At 41.9% G+C, this 21296-nt stretch overlaps 1 protein-coding gene across 1 annotated transcript in view; it reads right to left on the reverse strand.

Moving 5' to 3' along the window:
* MRPS18A (mitochondrial ribosomal protein S18A) overlaps nucleotides 1-21296 on the reverse strand; it is a 34848-nt gene that overhangs the window by 9068 nt on the left and 4484 nt on the right. The window contains exons 3-5 of the mRNA XM_035108195.2: nucleotides 16506-16610; nucleotides 2728-2851; nucleotides 1587-1659 (exon numbers count right to left, since the gene is read on the reverse strand). Coding sequence (XP_034964086.1) covers nucleotides 1587-1659; nucleotides 2728-2851; nucleotides 16506-16610 — 302 coding nt within the window. The remainder of the gene's footprint in view (nucleotides 1-1586; nucleotides 1660-2727; nucleotides 2852-16505; nucleotides 16611-21296) is intronic.

The following is a 21296-nucleotide window of genomic DNA, read 5'->3' on the forward strand; positions in this document are numbered from 1 at the left end:
AAAAGCAGAACTCCAAGCAGCCCCCTTAAATATTAGTACCTACTTTCCTTGACTATCCCACACTAATAAGGCCGTCTCCACATTCAAAGATCAGCCCTTGTTCCTGCCTGGCTCTGTTGCCAGATCCATTTCTGGCTTTCTCCTTGAGCTTCCCACTCACCCCCCCCCTTGCTCCCAGATTCCTCCTGGGTGGTGTGAAAAGCAAAGTAAAACAAGGACAGGAGATGAAGCAGGGATACCAAAACTAATGTTGTTGTAGATGTGATGCCAGACAGAGCGACTACTCCTTTTGCCTATTCAATTTTGGAGGGGGGCAGGGGATTAGAATTCATCACTTCCTGCCTTCATCTAGTAGGCATTATTTCACAGCTGCTGTGAGTCACCCTGGAGTTAATAAATCAATGTGTGAAACTTGCAAGATACAGATTTGATATTCTGAAAGCAAAGCTGTGGAGCGGCAGGAGTCTTCCTTTTCAAACCTCAGGCATGTGCCACATTTAGACTCTTCCCCAATATCTGCACAGAACATGATCTTCAGAGAGAAATACTGGCCTATGGCACAACATCTTAAGAGAAATGGACTACCAAGGGCCAGGCCCACACTGCAAGAGGAATGTTGTGCTGAAAGCCTGGAGCCTCTGATTTCTCAAGCAACGTGCCTGTGGCCTTTAGTAACCCCACAGCTTGCTAATATGAACTTCATAAACTGCTTTGACATCCCCATGGAAACAGAAGGCGAGGTCATAAATAGGGGATTAGCACCTCTTAACACAGAGTAAAGCAAAAGAGGCAACAGGGGGTTTAAGTTTCCCCATTAAGGGGCAAGGGGCTGCTTGGCAAGGAGGGAGGGCAGGATGGAGAAGGAAAAGTGCGACAGAGGAAGGGCAAACCACGGGTGAACTACAAACTGTAGACAAAAGAGGAACAGGCACAGGACAAAGAGGGCAACAAATCTAATGAGCTCCTCCTTCCTGTCCCGTCCACCACCCACTGCCAATACCTAGACAGCCTGTCTATTTCAAAGCTCACACCAGCACAGAAGACGGCAGCGACTGTTTCCCCCAACTCCATTTTTCTTAAATGGCACTCAGCTACTTCAAAGTTGACAGTAGGCAAGAGAATTAATGGGAGAGGGAGGAAAGACAAAGAAGACACACACACCCCTCTCTCTCATACACACACACACACAGACACACGTTTTACAAGGTCAATATAAGCAGGTTTGTTCGTGTGAAAAAAATGAAGAATGGAAATATTAACCTGTCTGCAGCATTTCTCAAACTTATCCCTAAGTCCTCAATATCTCATTTTTCTGCTCCAGTTCACCTCAAGCACTTGGCAACCAGCACCTGCACCAGTCAGCAACTGGCAATTCCACTCTTTTCGTTCAACAAATCCATCCACATTATCACCAACATAGCATAAAGAGGTTGCTTGCACTCTCTTCTCCCCAGGGCTAGAAAGGCCTGCTCCCCATTTTGAGAAATGTTACATTATAAGGTCTGGCTCATGGATAAGTTTGTGGCCTTCACTCCGTGCATTCTACTTCTGAAAACAACACCACCCGTTTTCAGAGGACAACTGACCTGTTGAGCTTTGGTTTCTTGTTTTTTGGAACAAAACCTTCGGGAAGTTTAGGTCTATGATTTGGCAGCAAACCTGAAAATTGGGGTCGGGGAGGGGGAGAGATTGAGATGTCATTTTGAGTAGAAAAAGTATGCATAAGATCACAGCTAAAGTACACACACAGACACACACACACACCACACATCAGAGTGGGATGCCACAGGCTATTCTAGGTAACATACTAATTCTCAAATTATTATTATTATTTAAATAGAATTATATTTTAGATATTTTTAAAATGCTAGTTTTAATGTATGTATGTGTTTGTTTTTGCTTAAAATGTTTTAAGTTGCTTTGAGATGCCATAGCAAAAAAGTCACTAACACATTAATAATAGAAACCTCACTCAGATTCCATCTATTCACCAAAGTACTTCACCAAAACTGACCAGAATTTTCACGTTTCTCTCTTAGTCCAAAACTAAAAGCCTCAACATCTCACTGTAGCAATTTTCCCCCCTCAAAAAAGAGTTCTATTTGACATATTGCAAAATAACTGCAACCTAACTGGTTTCTAGACTGTGTATGTGTATGTATCAAAATGCCACTGATGGTAAATCTCTAGTCATACTGGGCAACATTCCAATATAGAAAACCGGAGTCTGTTTCCTCTGTGTCCTCCTGAAAGGTTTATTTCACACACAGCATATGGGAGCCTGCCTAGTATTAAGGAGAAGAAGGGCGGGGGGAGGCTCCTAGCAGCTCTGCTGCTGTTCTGCTCTGTTATACCTGGATCAATAACAGGATTCAAAATCCAAACATTCAATGGGTTCTACAATGTTACACCACTGCCTACCGTAGCTAGCCTAACTCATTGTGAGTTGTCATATGCGTCAAAAGAAGGGTTTAATTAACCAGTAACAGGTAGCCATTAACTACTCAGAAAATCATAGTTGGACTGACACTCTGTGGCATTGCAAAGTAGTAGTCTGGGAAGCATTCTTAAGAAGTAAGGAAACCAGGATGGGCAAATCCTTCTGATCATAACATTATAGGGTCAATGAATCTCAGTTATCTTTGGCAGCCCAGTTTTTGCATGTAATGCATTCCAATGCAAGTAAGCCTCAAAAACTGAAGTTAGCTCTGTAACAAAACAAGTTACCTGCTCGATGAGCCATTTTCACACACACTTCAACCTTTCTGTGCTCTTCCGTACAGAGGCCTGTGACTTTCCTGGGCAGCATCCTTCCCTCAGAGGTTATGAATTGACTGAGCAATAGAACATCCTTTAGAAGCAAAGAGAAGGGAAAAACCCAATCAGCATCAGAGCATGAATGGCATAATACCTGCAAAGTGATGTTTGAGCCAAAGCTTCTGAAAAGCAAGAGAGATCAGCAGTCTTTGTTGTTTCTGCACAAACAGCTTCTACAACACTATCAGGCGTTTCCAAGGTGCTTTGCTCTATGTACTGGACTAAAATCCACTCCCTCTAACTTGCCATGGAATGCAGAGGATGGAAAAAGGGAAAGACACAGCACAAGTTAAACGGGCGGTTTCTTGCCGAGATCTTCAGCCTTCACCGTGTAATTTCAGGAGTGCAAGAAACACTGCAAAAGAGGAATCGTAAAATAAACTGATCCTTAGCATGCCCATGTCAGTTACAAATTGGTTTCCATCCTGAAACATGGCATTTTTATTTTCTTATTTATAAAGGTTCTACCTGCCTGCTTAGTGTTATTTGTGCCTGTATAAAATGAAGAATCCAAAACATCACAATACCCTCCAGAAGAAAAATGTTTTGCTCCTTTTTTGGAAATATATCCATGGAGCAATATTGCAACCCTACCCCAGAGGACATTCCAGAGCTTTCAACCAATATCTTGTGGCAAAATGAGTAACATACAGTATTTCTTTAGTGGAACTGGAATAATAGATAGAAGTTTTGCTAGGAGGAACATTATTTTAAAAGCTATGTTGAGTTGAGATGAAAGAGCTGGATTTAGGTAACAAAAGGCTAACTTGCACATAACTACATCAGCATGGGAGCTGTTTCCCCATGAATTCTTCCCATGTTGCACGCAATAATTTTATTTATTTGTTTATTCAAGCCAAAGGGGAATCTACTACACGCAAATAGATAGAAATGCATAAAGTAACAAAATCCTTAAAAACACGCAACAAATCACTCCTTAAAAAGTTACTAATAGCAGCAGTGATTGAGTCTCTCTTCCTCCAAATGCCAGCTGAAAAATATGCGTCTTAATTAGTCACCTAAAATATATAGAGAAACAGGGCCAGATGCACCGCAGTAGGGAGGTAGCTACACATATGAGGAGCTACCACTGACTGTGGAGGGAAGGGAATTCCAATACAGTTGGCTCTGATTCTTGAGGTTTTTTGCACTTCATTGAAGGCCCATCTGTTTCCTTAGGCATTTGCTGAACATTAGCACTTTGATGGATTTTGTACTGTATTTTTCTCTTGCTCTTGCTTATTAAGATGTTGCTATGTTTCATTTTATGTTGTTGATTGAATTTTAATGTACCCTGCACCAAAATTGCCTCAGCAATGAAGAGTGGGAAATAAATATTTTTTAAATAAAATAAACACCATAAACAAGTTTACTTGTTAGGGAACTGGGATGGGAGTAGAAGCTGCTTGAAAAGCCAACAGTCAGCTAATTTTTTGGGGGGGGAGATGATATATACTGGTAATGAATTGAAAAAGATGTTTAAAATGACATTTGTAAAAAAAAAACCAGAAGCATTTTTGTTAGGGATTCTAGGACAAGACCTGCCAAGGAAAACAAAGAACTTATTTATGTATGCTACAATAGCGACAAGAGTCTTGTTAGCACAAAGATGGAAGAATGAGGAAATCCCAACGAAAGAGCAAAGGCAAGAAAAACTGATGAGCTATGCGGAGTTGGCAAAGTTGACATATAAACTACGTGAGAAGGACAACTGCAACTTCAAAGAAGAAAGGGAACTTTTTACAATTTAAAAAGACAACAAAAGGACCTGGACTCCATTGAAGGTTTTTAATAAACACCCACAATTTATTAGTAGAACACATGATACATAAGGCAATGATATGTACAATTTAATAACATGCAGAAAATAATATGTACAAACAAACCAGAGAGGGGAGGGGAGGGAAGTCCTCAGAGGGTGGGAGACGGAGGGATGGGAAGGGGGGAATTGTAATTGGCGATGTATTGGAAATTTATACCGTTTAAAATTTTTTTTCTCTAATAAAATTTTTTATTAAAAAAAGAAAAAAGAAAAGCCAGCAGTCAGCTCAAATAATATGCACACCACCCACATGAGCAGTCACTTTGCCCAAGTAAGCTGTTTAATATCATTGGATTGACTCCTTGTTACAAAGTTTTGCAACAGTGTAATGTATGAAACAGCCCTGGGCTACCTCGAATGACCTGGCATTTGGGGACCAGGATGAAGCTTTCAAAGATCTAGGATTACAGCACACACTCTTACATGTATTATTTTTGAACTGTATTATCTTGTAATGCGAATTCCAAATCTTGTGTTTTTTTGCAAAACGATAGCCACCCCCCCTTTTTGTCTTGCACACTGTCTGGTTTACAGGAATAAAAAAAATATCAATTTAACTGGAGATGGAGAACTACCTAACAGCAACAGCAACTCTGAGCTATGTAAATGAAGGATGTTTTAAAAGATTTAAGATCTGATTCATTCAGTTGGACCTAGTTGATGTATTTGCCAAGTTTAATTCAATAAGCATCTCATGAAAAAATATTCAATACAATGGTTTTAAATACAAAAATTTAACTAAGGGGGCTATCGAAACAAGTACTTCTGTTAGTGCAAAGACGATTGGCTACACAACTGAATTTCCGCTCCCTGCACCTCCTAATCTGCTCTGGGTCCCCCCATGCTCTGCAGCAGATTTGGGGTATCAGGGGTGTAGTGGGGAGAGGAAAAAGGAAAGTTCCACTGTGGAAATGGAAATCCTTGCATTAATGGAACCAGGGCCGTCCTAAGCATGCCTGGCGCCCTGGCGCTACGGATCCCTCCGGCGCCCCCCCGCCCCGTTTCCCGGTGTGGTGGGTGGGCGGGCTGGCAGGTGCTGCGCGCAGCGTGGCTGCCGTCTGGAGGGCCGGCGCCCTGCGCAATCCAGCCTGGCCGCCCCCTTTTGCGCCGCCCCTGCGCGTGGCAGAGGCGGCCCCAGGCCCACACGCCTCCGGAGAGCGGCCTGAACAGCTGAGAGGCGCGCCTAGGGCTGCGCCTGGGGCGGCCTCTGCCGTGCCTCTCAGCGGGCGCAGCTGCGCCCCTGGTGGCCTGGCGCCCTGCGCCACCGGACCCGGGCCTAGAGACGGCCCTGAATGGAACTACGTCCTATCAGAAGAGATGATGTTTGTAGATGACACAGCCTTGACAGGGCACTCTGAGGAAGTTCTACAGAATCTCATCAACTCTTTTGCCCAAACCCACATGGAGTTCAGCCTTAGCATCACCCTGATGAAGATCAACATCTTGGATCAGGATGTTACCAGTACTCCATGCATCAGCACTGGTGACTACTTGCTTAAGGTGGTAGACAATTTTCTCTATCTCAGCTCCACCATAACCAGCAAGCTCTCCATCGATGCTGAGCTGGACAAGCGTATTAGCAAGATGGCTACAGCAATGTCTCGCCTCTCCAAAAGGGCACGGGAGAATGTGATGCTAATGACTAATACCAAGATATGAAGGTCTACCAGGCTTGCATGTTGAGCACACTGCTTTATGGTAGTGAGACGTGGGCAACTTACACCCACCAGACATGATCCCTCAATGCCTCCCACATGCACAGTGTCAGAAAGATTCTGGGTGTAACGTGGCAGGACAGACAAACAAATATAAGTCCTCCCAAGCTCACATTTCCAGATAATCTACGCTGGCTTGCTCATGTCCACAGAATGGAAGGTGGCTGCATCCCCAAGGACATGCTCTACAGGGAGCTGGCTTCAGGCACCAGGCCCATTGGCAGACCAACTCTGCATTACAAAGATGTCTGCAAATTTGACACAAAAGCTGGCAACGTGACATGAAGGCTGGCAACTTCAACCCTGACATGTGGGAATCCCTTGTAGACGACTGCAGTGCCCGGAGACAGGCACTTAAATTGTATTTCCATAGCAGTGACCAGAGGAGAAATGACCACTTGGAGGTGCGCTTGGAGAAAAAACGCCATGGTATATCTGCATCAGCAGACACCTTCATCTTCCCCAGCTTCAACAAAACATGTCTCTCCTGTCTCTACAGCCACAGCAGGCACTGTGACTCTCCAACAGTTTGACTTCACCCGCAAAGGCATACTTTCACTGCCTCTCGAGGCAGACGTATGCCAAACAAATTCTGTTAAGTCAGGTAGTGCTGCAAGCGGCTCAATTTTTTTTATACAACCCAAATTTCTCTTTTAATTTTTTTAATCAACATTTGTACCCCATTCTTCAAATCCAGAGAATAATCAGAGCAACTTGCAAGATTTTAAATCCACAGCACTAAACAATGAGATTAACACATAACAAACAAAGAGCATAATTCAATCTCATTGACAAATGGCCTTGGGAAATAGATTCCTTTGGGAGCTGATGAGAGAAACTTGGCACCAGATGAACCTTCCAGGGGAGAGAATGGTGAAATTGGGGCACCATCACTGTAAAGGCTCCATCTGTGGTCCTCACTAGTCATAGCACCTTGGCAGTAGCAGAATCTGATGAAGAACCTCTAAAGCAGGGGTCCCCAAACTTACCGAAAAAGCGCCAAAAATAGTTTGTGTGCATGCACATGGACCTCCCCTGACCCGGAAGTGCACCGGAAATGACGTCTGCGCAAGCACACAAACGTTATTTCTGGTGCACTTCCGGGTTGGGAGAGGCCCATGCGCACAAATGATTTTTGGCATTTTTTTCTGACCCGGAAGCACGCCGTCGTGCCGGTAAGAGCGGGTGGTAGCAGCGGGCGGGGGTCGTCGTGGTCCGGATAAAAGAGGGCTTTGGGCCGTATGTGGCCCGCGGGCCTTAGTCTGGGAACCCCTGCTCTAAAGCAGACCTGTGAGAAAGGGTCATGTGGGAGAAGGGGGCCCTTAAGTACCTGGGTCCTGTGCTAACTATATGTAGAGCAAAGTACTTTCCAGATCAGCGGCACAGCCATGGGCACCCGCATGGCCCCACAGTATGCCAACATCTTCATGGCAGATTTAGAACAACGTTTCCTTAACTCCTACCCACTCAAACCTCTCCTGTACCTGCGATACATTGACGATATTTTTATTATCTGGACACATGGACAACAGACCCTGGAAACCTTCCACCAGACATTCAATGACTTTCACCCCACCATCAACCTAACAATGAACCAATCTATGCAAGAAATACATTTTTTGGACACTACTATAAAAATACAGGATGGACGTATAGACACCACCTTATACAGAAAACCAACTGACCGACAAACATATCTACATGCTTCTAGCTACCATCCCAAACATACCAAACAATCCATCGTATACAGCCAGGCCTTACGTTACAACCGCATCTGTTCCAACTCTACAGACAGAGAATCTCACCTAAGAGATCTACAGCAAACCTTTTTAGAACTAAAATATCCACCTGATGAAGTTAAACAACAGATCAACAGAGCCAGACAGATACCTAGAGAGAACCTGCTGCAAGACAGACCCAAAAAAGAAAATAACAGAACACCACTAGTCATCACATACAGCTCCCAAGCTAAAACAGTACAACGCATCATCAGAGATCTACAGCCTCTCCTGGACAATGACAGCTCCCTTTCTCAAGCTCTGGGAGGAAGACCTTTCATTGCCTACAGACAGCCACCCAATCTTAAACAACTCCTCACCCACAATAATACAACCACCAGACTTAACATGGACACTGGTACCAGAGCCTGCAATAAACCCAGATGCCAACTTTGCTGCCACATACACCCAGACAACACCATTACTGGCCCCAACAACATCCAACATACCATCTCAGGACTATTTAATTGCTCATCCTCTAACATTGTGTATGCCATCAAATGCCAACAGTGCCCTTCAGCTCTCTATATTGGACAAACAGGCCAAACCCTACGCCAAAGGATAAATGGACATAAATCTGACATCAGGAACCAGAAGACAGAAAAACCAGTAGGAGAACACTTCAATCTCCCAGGACATTCTATACAAGATCTCAAAGTAGCTGTCTTACTACAAAAGAATTTCAGAAATAGACTGGAAAGAGAAGTTGCTGAATTGCAACTTATCACCAAGCTCAAAACCATGGAGGGACCTGGTTTGAACAGAGATATCGGGTTCTTATCTCATTATACATGATAAGCGATCTTCAGCCATCTCAACCCTTGCTTTTTCATGCAAAACCATTTGCAGTCGTTTGCGGTCATCAACAGCTATCAGTCAGTCAATCACCCATTTCCACCACCCTTCTGAGTGATCCCCCCTCCCCATCCCCACCCCTCCCCACCCCTTCTCTACATAAGTGCCTGGAAACTTCCATTTCACTGTATCTGAAGAAGTGTGCATGCACACGAAAGCTCATACCAAAATAAAAACTTAGTTGGTCTTTAAGGTGCTACTGAAGGAATTTTTTTATTTTACTTTAAAAAAGAATATGAAGGCAGAAACTCTGTGTCAGGTAAATGGGATCATGATGGGGTATAGTCATGCTGCTGCAACATGCCCTCTGGCTTCTCAGTCTTTAGTAGATCAGTGCCTGCACATTTCTCTTAAAAATCAAAGCTGGACTGCATGCATATTTGGCATTATGAGAGGCATGTCAATATAGAGAATAAGAAATTGTACAGACATAAGATAAGATGTGCAAGCTAGCACTCTTAAAAAGCACATCAACAGACGTTTTAGAACACTTGCCAAAATGACTTTTGTAGCAGTGCTATCAGGCTATTCAGAGAGCCCGTAACCACCTGCCCTCATTCAATATTTAATTTTATTTATTAAACTAGTATCCTGACCTTCTTCTGAAAAGAGCCCAGGGTGGCAATCATCAAAATGTTAAAACAGTGAAATGCAGGTGTGATGTAGTGTTGGGACTAGGATCTGGGAAACCAGGGTACAAATCCCCACTTGCCCACGAAGCTCACTAGGTGACCTCAGGCCAGTTACCATCGCTCAGCCTAAACTACTTCATAGGACTGCTGAGAAGATGAGGAAGGGGAGAACTACCGGTATGTATGCCACCATGGAGAAAAGGTGGGAAATAGATAGATACAGTCATACTTACCCCCTACTTTAACAAAAAAAATCTCTATAGAAGTGCTTAGCAACTTGTTGCACTGCTCACTTTATCAATCAAGTAGCTTTCTTCAGAACAATGTAACTACAGTAGTTTTTTGGAAATCTCCTAGTTACTTTGGCCTTTACCTGAAAGTTTCAGCAGCAAGTCTGCAGGAAGCACCTCCTGCCAGAGATGGATTGTAATCTGCAAGGTCCCATCAGCAAACATCATAAGAGACCAACTTAACTAGTGACTGTATAGTTACCAGTTTGTTTTGAGAGGCTGTGCTGACAGTGCTACACCCCAATGACTGCATGTAAAGTGAACTCACTTCCATGGAGGGAACTGAAAGAAGAGTTCAGCACAGGGTGCCTCAGAGGCACAGGCCTCAGTTCAGTTACACAAACTGTTTGGGAGCAGCAGAAGTCAGTAGCAAATTTCATGCTGTTCAGAGCAGCTAGCATAATTTACATGAAATATGAGAAGATTTGAGAAAGTCCTATGCCCATTATGTTCAGGTTCCTTAATGTTCCTGTGCCTTTCTAAAATACAACACTGCTCATGTGACATTTTAAAAATAGGGAGCAGAAAAAGGCACTGTTTCTTTATCTCAGTTGTCATCAACAGAATGGGCTCGTTTCCAGGTTCTGTTTGACCAAATAGAGGCAGCAACTAATCTGCTTCTCACTTGCAAAATGTCATTTCAAAACAAATCAATTAGGTCCCACCCATTTCCAGCCATGAAAATTGTACCCTAAGCCATTTGGCTTAAGAGGGCTGCTTGTTAGCAAAAGGTCACAGCAACTTCAGAAAAGTCCCAAGTGCAACAGGAACTCTCCCACTAGCATCATCACATGGATTTATCTAAGTAACAGGGACAATGCAGAAAGATACAGCCAGGTTTTAGGGCACAGGAGAAACAAACAAGAATGTAAAAGAGTTAAAGGAGAGAAAGAGAATTCTGGCAGATTTGCACACTGCCGTCATGTTCCATGAAATTAACATTTTGTGCTAGTGGGCAGCCAAGACTGCAACCACAGATTTGCTTTAATCACTGGACAGCTCCTGGGAGAGGCTGAACCCAGATTCCCACCCCTGTAATCTGTAGGATCTGATGAAAACAACTTGGATTGAATTAATTCGAGGCTAATAAGCAAAGACTGCAGTTCTGTCTCTGCTTTGTGCTGCCAAAGTGAGATGACATTTACTGCATGATCAGACTAATCATGTTCCAAGGAAGAAAAGAGGAAACATGTTTTGCCTTCACCTCCATAGGGTATTTGATTTCTCCCACTAGGTAAACAAACTCCAAAGTGAACAACACATTTTCTGGATTTAGAGGTTCACTGGAACAGTGGACGGAACCAATACCTGAGGCCACCTGGAGAAGTGACAAGTGTTAATAATCTGACTGAACACCATCAGAATCTGAGCCAGGGTCTGTTTATACAGCCCATCCCCTTGGGTTGCAAAAGATCTGCTGCCTCAAAGTTCTCCACTGGTACTTCCAGATATCAATTTAAAGAGTTTTTGCTGTCTAAGGTTTCCACATTCTAAACCTCCCAATTTCCCAGTGGGGAAAAAAAATCTGTTTTTATTTCCAATCATGTAAGAGTGAAATAAATAACCTAAAAGAAGCAAAAATTTAATATCAATATAGCCCTTCAAAGTTTATTTACTGTAACCCTTACAATCACCCTATAAAGGTGATTAGTATTACTATCCAGTGGAGGCTGAGAGAGTGGCTTCCTTAAAGGCCACCCAGTGAATTTATGGCAAAAAAGAGATTCACCAGAGGTCATTAGCGGCTTGTCAAAATAGTTATGCCTGGAGCGAACTCTAAATTTTCACCCCAAATTTAGTTTGCAATCCCAAGTCATTGCATTCACATTACAACACCAGATACATATGTTGCCTGTCATGTCAAATAGACAATGAGAAAAAACTGCAGAGAAATGCAAAATTCGAATATCTGGAGGTATGTTAACACATAGGTCATATTTTGTAATGTTGACTCTAAGCCTGCAAATCTATCTATTTCACCTTTCAACAGAAGAATAGCACCAGCTGGGTTCTGAAATGTCAAAATCACACCATCAGCTTAAAACTAACCCTGCTCCGCACATGCCAGGAATTGGAGAGGAGTCTGGCAGTCTGCTCAAGATTGAGACTAGGAGGTCACATCTCTGCAGATCTCTATGAAGGTATGGCTTGGGGATCAGCTGCTTGCCAACATGAGAACATAGGAAGAGCCCCCCCCCCCTTTTTACATTACATTTATATACCGCCTTTTCCTCCAAGGAGCTCAAGGTGCTGTACATCATCTTGTTCTCACAGTGGCCAACCAGATGCCTGTGGGAAACATGCAAACAGGACCACAGCACAAGAACAATCTCTCCTCCTATGGTTTGCAATATCAGGATGAGAGTTTGCAACTCCTTGGAAGCAACACTACTACAGTGGGCTTGTCCCTGTTCAGCTCAGGCAAGCACAGCAGAGCACTTTCCCCACCCAAGAACTTCTGGATGGAACATCAACCTTGACATGGCTGGCTGATTTATTAAAATGGGAGTAATCCAAAGAGACTCCTCAGTGGAAAGGATAATACTTTGAACAAAAAACAAATTACTGATAATACTTTGAACAAAAAACATATCACGGCATATGTCTGCAGAAGCAGCAAGTCTTTATGCCTTAGCCCAGAAAGTACTACTATTTGTCACCCTGTGAAGTTTGGTCCAAATACAAACTAGCTCCTGAATGGGAAACTATCAGGAGGAACACACATGACAGATGCAAACATGAAAACTTATATGTACATACATAACAAGTTAGGCATTTAGGATTTTACAAAAAGAATTATGTTTAAAGCCATAAACTTTGAGGATTCAGCAGCATAGGCAAGAGCTGGTATTCCATGCTAAGGTGAAATCTACAGAAAATTCAGCTACAAGAGATCCTATACTGTTGTTGGCACCTGTCTGTCTTAGGAGGCAATGGAGGAGTGCGCCTTTGGGGGTGAGGTCAAGCTGTTGGAAGGTTGCAGAGCCTGCTGTGGCTGTAGAGACCAATGCGGGAGAGACATGTTTTGTTGCAGCTAGGGGAGATGAAGGCGTCCAGTTGTGCTATTGCAGATACACCATGGCATTTCTCCTCTCTGCACTCCTCCCAGTGGTCATTCCTCCTCTGGTCACTGCTATGGATACACAACTTGACTGCCTTTCTCCAGGCACTGCAGTCACCTGAAAGGGATTCCCACATGGCAGGGTTGATGTTGCCAGCCTTCAAGTCACATTTGCAGACATCTTTGTAACGCAGAGTTGGTCTGCCAATGCACCTGGTGCCTGAAGCCAGCTCCTTGTAGAGACACGTCCTTGGGGATCCTGTCATCTTCCATTCTGTGGACATGGACCAAGCCAGCGTATATGTTGCCGAGACAGGAATGTGAACATGCTGGGAATGTGGGCTTAGGCGAGCACATCTTAGTCTGGAATTCTGTCCTACCGCTCCTGACAGTATGGAATACTCACTTCCATAAAGCAGCACACTCAACAGGAAAGCCTGGTTCCAATACTAAATCTTCAGAGTAACTGCTGCCTTAATAAGTACAAATAGAGTATTACAAAACTTCTGAAAAAAAATGTTTGGCCAGCAAAGGGGGTTCAGTAGTTGTTGAGGGTCAATCAACAATGCTTCCTAATATACCCTAGTTGTCAACTCAGCACACTGATGGTTACTTTGGGATCCTCTCAGTCACCCTTAGCAATGACACAGCCATCTTCTATTGTTCAAGCCTATATTAATTATTAAAGACAAGAAGATCACCTTCCCTAATATTATTTTTCCATGTAAGGAAGGCCGATTTGACAAAATAGACAGGAGTTATGTGTCTGGACATGAGATGAAGCTCACCAGACAACCTTGGCCAACTCACTATCACAGCCTAAAAGTGCCTTACAGGATTGTTGTGAGGATGAGTTAAGAACTGTATACCATTCTTAATAACAGTGGATGCCAAAAAATGGCTTGACAGTAGCGGGTAAAAAGCAGGCCTGCCAGATGTCTCTTGTTTTAAGGGAATGGCTTGTATTATCAGAATGCACACAGACATAAAAAATAATGGGTTCTCTTAGGACAGACACTTCTCCCTTATTATTGTCTTACTAACCTGTAAGTGCAGTAGGAGGCAAAGAATTTTTTGGAACTAACTGTGGCCTACAATATTAGATCAGCTGCTTCTGCAGTGATGTGTGTACTTTGCTTTACAATTGTTTTGAATTATCTGTTCATTGAACATTATGTTCTTCGAAATAATACACTTGATCTGAGCTTCCCAAAAGCAAACAGCAGCTTCGGAGAAGCTGTTTTTGTTGTGCCTATGACAGACGAAGAAGAGGGTAAATTTTTCCCACCCACAGCAGCCCCAGTGCTGACATAACTCTATACAACTACTATTTGCAGCTTAAAACAAAATACATGTGAAATTAAGCCATGTGTTTAAGGTCATATAGTGCCTGGCCTTAACACTTTCCATGCGGCAAATGTCATGATCACTTCCTAAACTTTTGATTTTGGCCTGTCATTTTCCATTATTTTCACACAAGCCTCCTCAGCCCTTTGAGAGTTTCTAAAAAAATGACTCAGTGGAGCAGTTTCTTAGCAAAACCCCTTGGGATGCATGTATTCCAGACCTGCTAATTAACTCCATGTCTCTACTGTTTCCTTACCTGCTTTCTTGAAAGCTCATTCAACAAGGCCATCACCGCTAAATTCTTTATCACTCCTTTTCAATTCCTTATTTTTCATGTTTTCCCATCTTTATTAGTGAGCCAGCCATCTCACAAACCAATTATTTTCCTCCAGATGCATTTCTAGTTCTAGCCTATTAATCCAATTGACATTAGCTTATTCTGCAGCTTTGGCTTCCTTATCTTTAATCGTGTACTCTTGTCTGGTTTCCTTCCTTCAAATTTCCAGCATGGTATTCCCTGCCCCTTGTCTATTCCAGACTTGGAATAACCTTTGGAAAAGCAACTTTTGAGAGTGCAAACATTGTTGCTCATATTCAATGGTACTATCATTTGCTTATTTTTCTCTCCTTTTGTATTGTGTCTATTACAGTGGTATCTCTGGTTGCGGACACGATCTGTTCCAGGGTGCCATTTGCACCCCGAAAAGTCCGCAACCAGAGCGGCGTTTCTGCGCACGCGCAATAGAGCACTTATATGCAGAACGCTTCTGCGTGCACAGCAAACCCCCCAAAGTAAATACTTCTGGGTTTGCCACGTTTGCAAGATGAAAAGACACATCCTGAAGCAGACGCAACATGAAGTATGACTGTATACTCCAAGCCAGTATTGGTTAAAGTATTGGTGGAAAGGTGATGTGCAAACATAGCAATGACAGCTGCTTAAGTGTGCATAGCTGCAAATCAGGGAAACAAGTGTCCCACTGGTATGTGAATGGCATGGAAGGATGTGGAATACCAGTTTATCTATATTATGGACAGCAGACTGAACAGGGTTGATGGTATCAAAAGCCACTGAGATATGAAGCAGAATTAGCAAGGTCACACTTCCCTTGTCCCTCTCCCGATAAAGGTCATCTATCAGTGTAACGAAGACCGGTTTGATGCCAAACCCAGGACAGAACCAAGAATTAAATTGGGTCTAGATCAGGGCAGCCCAACTTTTCATACCAAGTGGGCCGCAAGAGCACTTCGACAAAGAACCTGTGGGCTGCACACTGCTTGGGGTGGGGGTGGGGTGAGCGAAGCCAAAATTTGATGTCCCCCCAAGCACTCTCAGTGCCTTTCCAAAAGCTGGCTAAGTGAGGCACAGGCTTTGAGAAGGTGGTGCGAGGCTCTGGCAGGGTCCTAGAGCCTTCCCAGCTCCTTCCCAAAGTGCAGTGCCTAACTTATCTAGCTTTCAGAAAGCAGTGCAGGGGCTTGGGGGGAGGATTGAGTGTTGCTGTGGGCTGCCAAAAAGAGGCCTAGAGATACCTGATCGACCACCCTAGTCGGGATAATGTTTCATCCAGAATGCCCGCAGCTGCTCTGCCATGACCCTCTCACCCATCTTCCCAAGAAAAGCAACTGGTCAGTGACTATCCTCAATGAGTGAGTCCGGGGTGTTAAAAAATAAATAAATGAGCAAGTGTCCCACCACCTCTTTCAAGCCAGCAGGCACCACGCACTGTGTAACATCGCATTCACCACACTTGGATCCACCCAGTCATGCCTTGCCACATAGATTTTGTTAAACATGATCAACCAGGGATTGAGAGAACATGTGGTTGGACAAACAGCTCTAAGCACCTTGTCAACACTCTCAGGCCACATCAACTGAAACTGATCTCATAAAACTTGGCTAGATGTGGTGTTGGACATCTCACACAGTTCTGCACTAACTATGGCATCAAGATTGCTACTGAGCCAAGCAATTTCACCCTCAAATTGTCTCAAGAAATATGTCATAGTGGGCCTCCAAAGGGTCCAGGAAAAGTCCCCCAGGAGCCTGTGACTTCTGAACCACTCTGAAGAGTAATTTATTCTGCTAAGAAACAGGAGAGTTATGAGAGTAACATATAGAAGTATCTGGTAGCTACATGCTATTTTTAAGCCTTGAAAATACACTACAGGGTCCTGAAGCTGTACTCACCTCGTAAGAATACTTGTGCTTTAGGTTCCAGCGACAGATAGGACATTGGCCAGAAGGATTTGGAGGAGTCGGGGCTTCCTCAACTTCCAGCATTTTACCTTCAATCTAGGAAAGAGAGGGCAGATGGAAGGGAAGATTTAGATTTCAGACTTCCAATATATATTGTACTGCTTAATTTCCAACAAGTGCACCCCCCCTCAAAAAACAACCTTAAGGAAACTTAGCTTCTCGTGATCCAGAATACAACAAAGAATGTACTTGATGACAAACCCAGCAAAGAGAGCAGTTTAAGCGCGCACACACACACGCACACACAAGATTTCAGCACTTTTGCAAATGTCAACTCAAGAATATTAGTCTGCTACTTAAAAGGAAGATTCCAATTTACTGTTCACTAATGGGCATGGCTCCCTCTAAAAGACACAAACTGCACCTCCCTAGCCATGTATAACAAGACATACTTTTGAAATTGCTACTTTGAGGATATCAGCAAACATGGGCTCTTAAGTTGCATAAGCCTGGCATAGACTTTTTTTAAAAAAACAGCTGCAGGACAGAGACACTTCTTCCACTGGTCAAAACTGCAGAAATGTTTATAAAAACTGGGATGGCTCTCCACAGCACACTTTCCTAAAGCGTGGTCCGAATTTAGCTTTAAATTGCTCAAACTAATGAAATTGATAGCATTTCCCTTGGGGAAGTATTTAACAACTTAGCCTATCTGACAAGAAGCATTTCCTGCCAAGCAGCTCATGTATTCCTTTTCTTTAAGCAGACCACAGCAAGTTTTTAAAAACAAGCCAACCCCAGACCTCTCTCATTTGATACAGCCAGAATCAGGGAGTTCTTTTTAAAGTATTCAACTGCAGTCAGAACTCATCAATTTAAAGCTATCCTGAAGAAAACTCAATTTAGATGCAGTATGCCTTACAGCTACAAACTTGAGCAGGCTAAACATATTCCAAATGGCCAATTTTGTAAATGTTCAGGCTTTACTATTGATGTTTACATGCTATGATGTAAAGCCATTATTCATAGTCATAATTTATTGTAATATTCTCAACCAGTAAAAGAACTAAATGGTATATGCTATTTGTTTCATGTAGTTGTGATTGGGGGGCGGGTGCAGAAGAGATGTTCCTACTTTAGTCAGGGAAGGAACACAACTAAATGTTTTTCCTACAAGATCATTATTCATGCAACAGAAATCTACGTAGATTTGAAGAGCAGCATATACATTATGTGAAACGATTCAGAGAGCTGCATCAATCTATGGCAAAAGCATTATCAGAAGATGCTTTAAAAAAGGGCTTTTAGAAAATAGCCTAACAGTTGAGCTTTACATCTCAATATTTTCCTTTTGCAACTCTTTCCAGAATCTCTTTGAATGAGAACTGTAAAGCTTGAAACATGTGACACCAAAGCAAGTCTTCAACAGCACCTTTTGGATTGTTTCCTCGTGTTAATTGTCATTTTTTGTAATGGTAAATCTAAAGCCTGTTTATATCTATGTTTAAAGGAAAAAGTACATAGTTTGGGAATCAACAATACAGTGGTGCCTCGCTAGACAAATTTAATTCATTCCACGGGTCTTTTCTTATAACGAAAAATTCACCTAGCGAATCCCGTAGGAATGCATTGAATTTTTTCTGAATTTTTTTTTGCCCATAGGAACACATTAATTGAATTTCAATGCATTCCTATGGGAAACCGCGATTTGCTAGACAAATTTTTCATAAAACGAATTCGTCTAGCGAGGCAACCTCCACTCGAAAAATCCTTTCGTTAAGCGGAAATTTCGTTAAGCAGGGCATTCGTTAAGTGAGGCACCACTGTACTCAAACAAATTCAGTCTTCTGTAGAAGGATGGCCATCTTGAAATCATTTATAGTGAAAGAACAGAATAATTCTTTTTTGGAGATGTTAAAACCTGTATCCTTTTACTGTAACTTATTATTTTGAAATGAATATAGCTGGGTCACAAGTACACCAAATTGATTTAACATGGTTAGTAGTACACAAGAAGTATATTAAAGATGTATATTAACATCACCTGGCTCAAAAACAGCCTAACAATTCAGATAGCAAAATGTTTTATTACACCACTCAAAATGTAACATGAGTTATTCTGGAAAGGCCCAAAGATCAAAGCTAATGTTCATGCCCCCACCACGAGTATCTTCACAGAGCTTCACTAAGTGCTGGCTAGAGGTACATGCACCTTTCTCACAAGATTTTGGCTTTATTTATTTCCCCAACCAGACATTTATGATGCTAAAGAGAAAAGCAAAATGTTCCAGAAAGCATATTCAGATCACACTTATAAAATCAAGAGAAAATTAAAATCAAATGAATGACCTCACTTTTTGAGCATATTTAATTTCATCTGTGCTACATCTTTAACATCACAGAGTATTCTTTTCCCCATGAGAACATCCACCCACTATCAAAGCACAGATGGGGATTTTCAGTGAACTATCCCTCATTATTCTTGAGGATGCTAAGGAAATCTTCATCATTTAGTACTGAATATTGATGGTCTGTCAACTACAGCAGTCTTGGGAATTCTTCATATCTAGAGTGTTTTTGCTTGCCTTCTCACAAAATAACCTTTGCTTGCAGAGAACATTGCATTTTAAGCAAAAATCCAACACCCAAAGCACCACAATGCATTTTTATTCTGTAGTGTTGTGAGGTCTCCGTTTCTTCCCAGAGAAGATGTCTCTGTTAGAAAACCTCCCTATACCCAGGAATGATATCAGCATATGAAGCAGTATTATCATATCATAAACATTTTAAGATGTGTTTTCCCCCAAGCGCACCTCAAGTGGGGAAATTCATTCCTTCTGTTTACTGACAGAGAATGTAGGGAAATATCTCCCACCCCAAACCTCAAAGTATACAAGATACTTAAGGCTGTCTAATTTCTGCTTGTAACTTACAAAGATATTCTGAGAAGCTAATGATTAGGTTTTTCTTGGCTGTATTATCACAGGCAGTTTCATAAGTTATTCCTCCCACTTTCACTTGTTTGAGGAATCCTCATGGGCTAGGATTAACCTAAAATTTCCAAGTTCAACTAGCATTCCTCCACCAATTTACTTATGAAGAATTTTATACATTGCCCTTCACCAGAAAAAGATTTTATGATTTGTGGAAAAGAATCAATAAAAACCTAACGTACAAATCAGCATAAAAAAATCAAAACACTAATGAAAAGCAGCAGACTGAGATTTAAAAATCTGTGTGTGTCTGGGAAAATAAAAGGAGGTTTTCCTGATGCCTAAAGAACTCTCAAGGCTGTGGTATGCTAACGCTAGAAGACCGTATTCTCCTATTAGTATTTTTATATTTAATAATAAAAGCTACAATTCAGCAAACATTTGTTCTGACTTAGTCCCTTGAAAGCAATGGAACCAAACCAAGCTCCATTCCATTGCTTTCTTGGGGCTTAATCATGACAAACATCTGGTGGACCATTCAAATTCCAACCGGATAATAAATACTGCCAGAGGAGTAAAAATAATCTATGGAGATAACATATTTGGGCAATATAATTACTGTAGGGATAACTTGGTATTTAACTTATGGAAGGAGATCTGGGGTGAGACCAGATGAAGAAATGAAATAGAAGAGGGGACTAGGAAGTGAGGCCACAGCACTAGAATGTAAGTCATTTTGTGAGCTTTGGGCACAATTTTGGGGATAAGTGGAATACAACTTGATAATCTACTACATATTTTGGAAAATTGTCTATTTGTTTGCTATACATTTGTACACCTCTGAAGGTATTGTAACCAAATTTTGCATTAAGGTTCCTGAAATCAAGAAGCAGGTTTTCATCTATGTTTGGATAAAACTGAATGCCATTTTTAATCAAGATAATGAACTAAAACTTTCAAAGCTACACTAATTTGTTTGTTACAATTCCTGTGCAATGCTGGGTACAAGGCTGTTGCTTTTGTTATTAATATTCATCCTACTAATAGTTACTATAGTAGGCCTTCTAACACACTTGTTCACTCTTCCAAGACAGTGTTTATTAAGCAGTAAGGCTCAGCCTAGTGAATACCATATTTATAGTCTCATGTAGCTTTCAGAATTAAAAATTATATGCCACTGTGCTTATTAAACTAAACTCCGACTTTTTGGCTTTTATTCATAGCACATTTGGTTGATATTCAAGTCGGGCGCTACTTGTCTCTTCGGGGGGGGATTAAAAGGAAATTCCAATAAATCAAAGCACAGTAAGACTTATATAGACACATATAGACACTATATTGTGCATGCTTCATTTCCATTCAGAATAAAAAGAAAAGTTTCAAAAATATCAATGAATGGAGAGATTTCTGAAACCCTTTTCATATTACTTCATGGTGTGGGAGCCACTGCGGCATGGTTTCTTTCTGCACCATGAAGTCAAAAGCTGAAGCAGCAGCTTCCACATACTGTTATGGTAACTTTGGGCTCTTTTGAGTATGCATAACTGCAGGCATTCCTAATCTCTGCACACACCTCTAATTTTGCACAAATTTCTTCCACTGATGCAATGGGCACTAGAAAATTTTGAATGGGGTTCAGGAGATGAAAAGGTCACCTGTTCACTCTCTTCAGGAAAAGAGGCCTAAATTTACATTGGTTACATGATGGAAATTATTCAATTGCATTTTTCTGTACAAACAAGTTGCTGCAGGGTGGATTTGATTTAAATCAATCTGATTTAAATCACGATTTAAATCACGATATAAATCACTAGTCAGTAAGGCTTGATTTAAATCATAGTTTTCTACA

The sequence above is a fragment of the Zootoca vivipara genome, chromosome 3 (genome assembly GCF_963506605.1).
Source record: "Zootoca vivipara chromosome 3, rZooViv1.1, whole genome shotgun sequence".
Classification (NCBI taxonomy): Eukaryota; Metazoa; Chordata; class Lepidosauria; order Squamata; family Lacertidae; genus Zootoca; species Zootoca vivipara.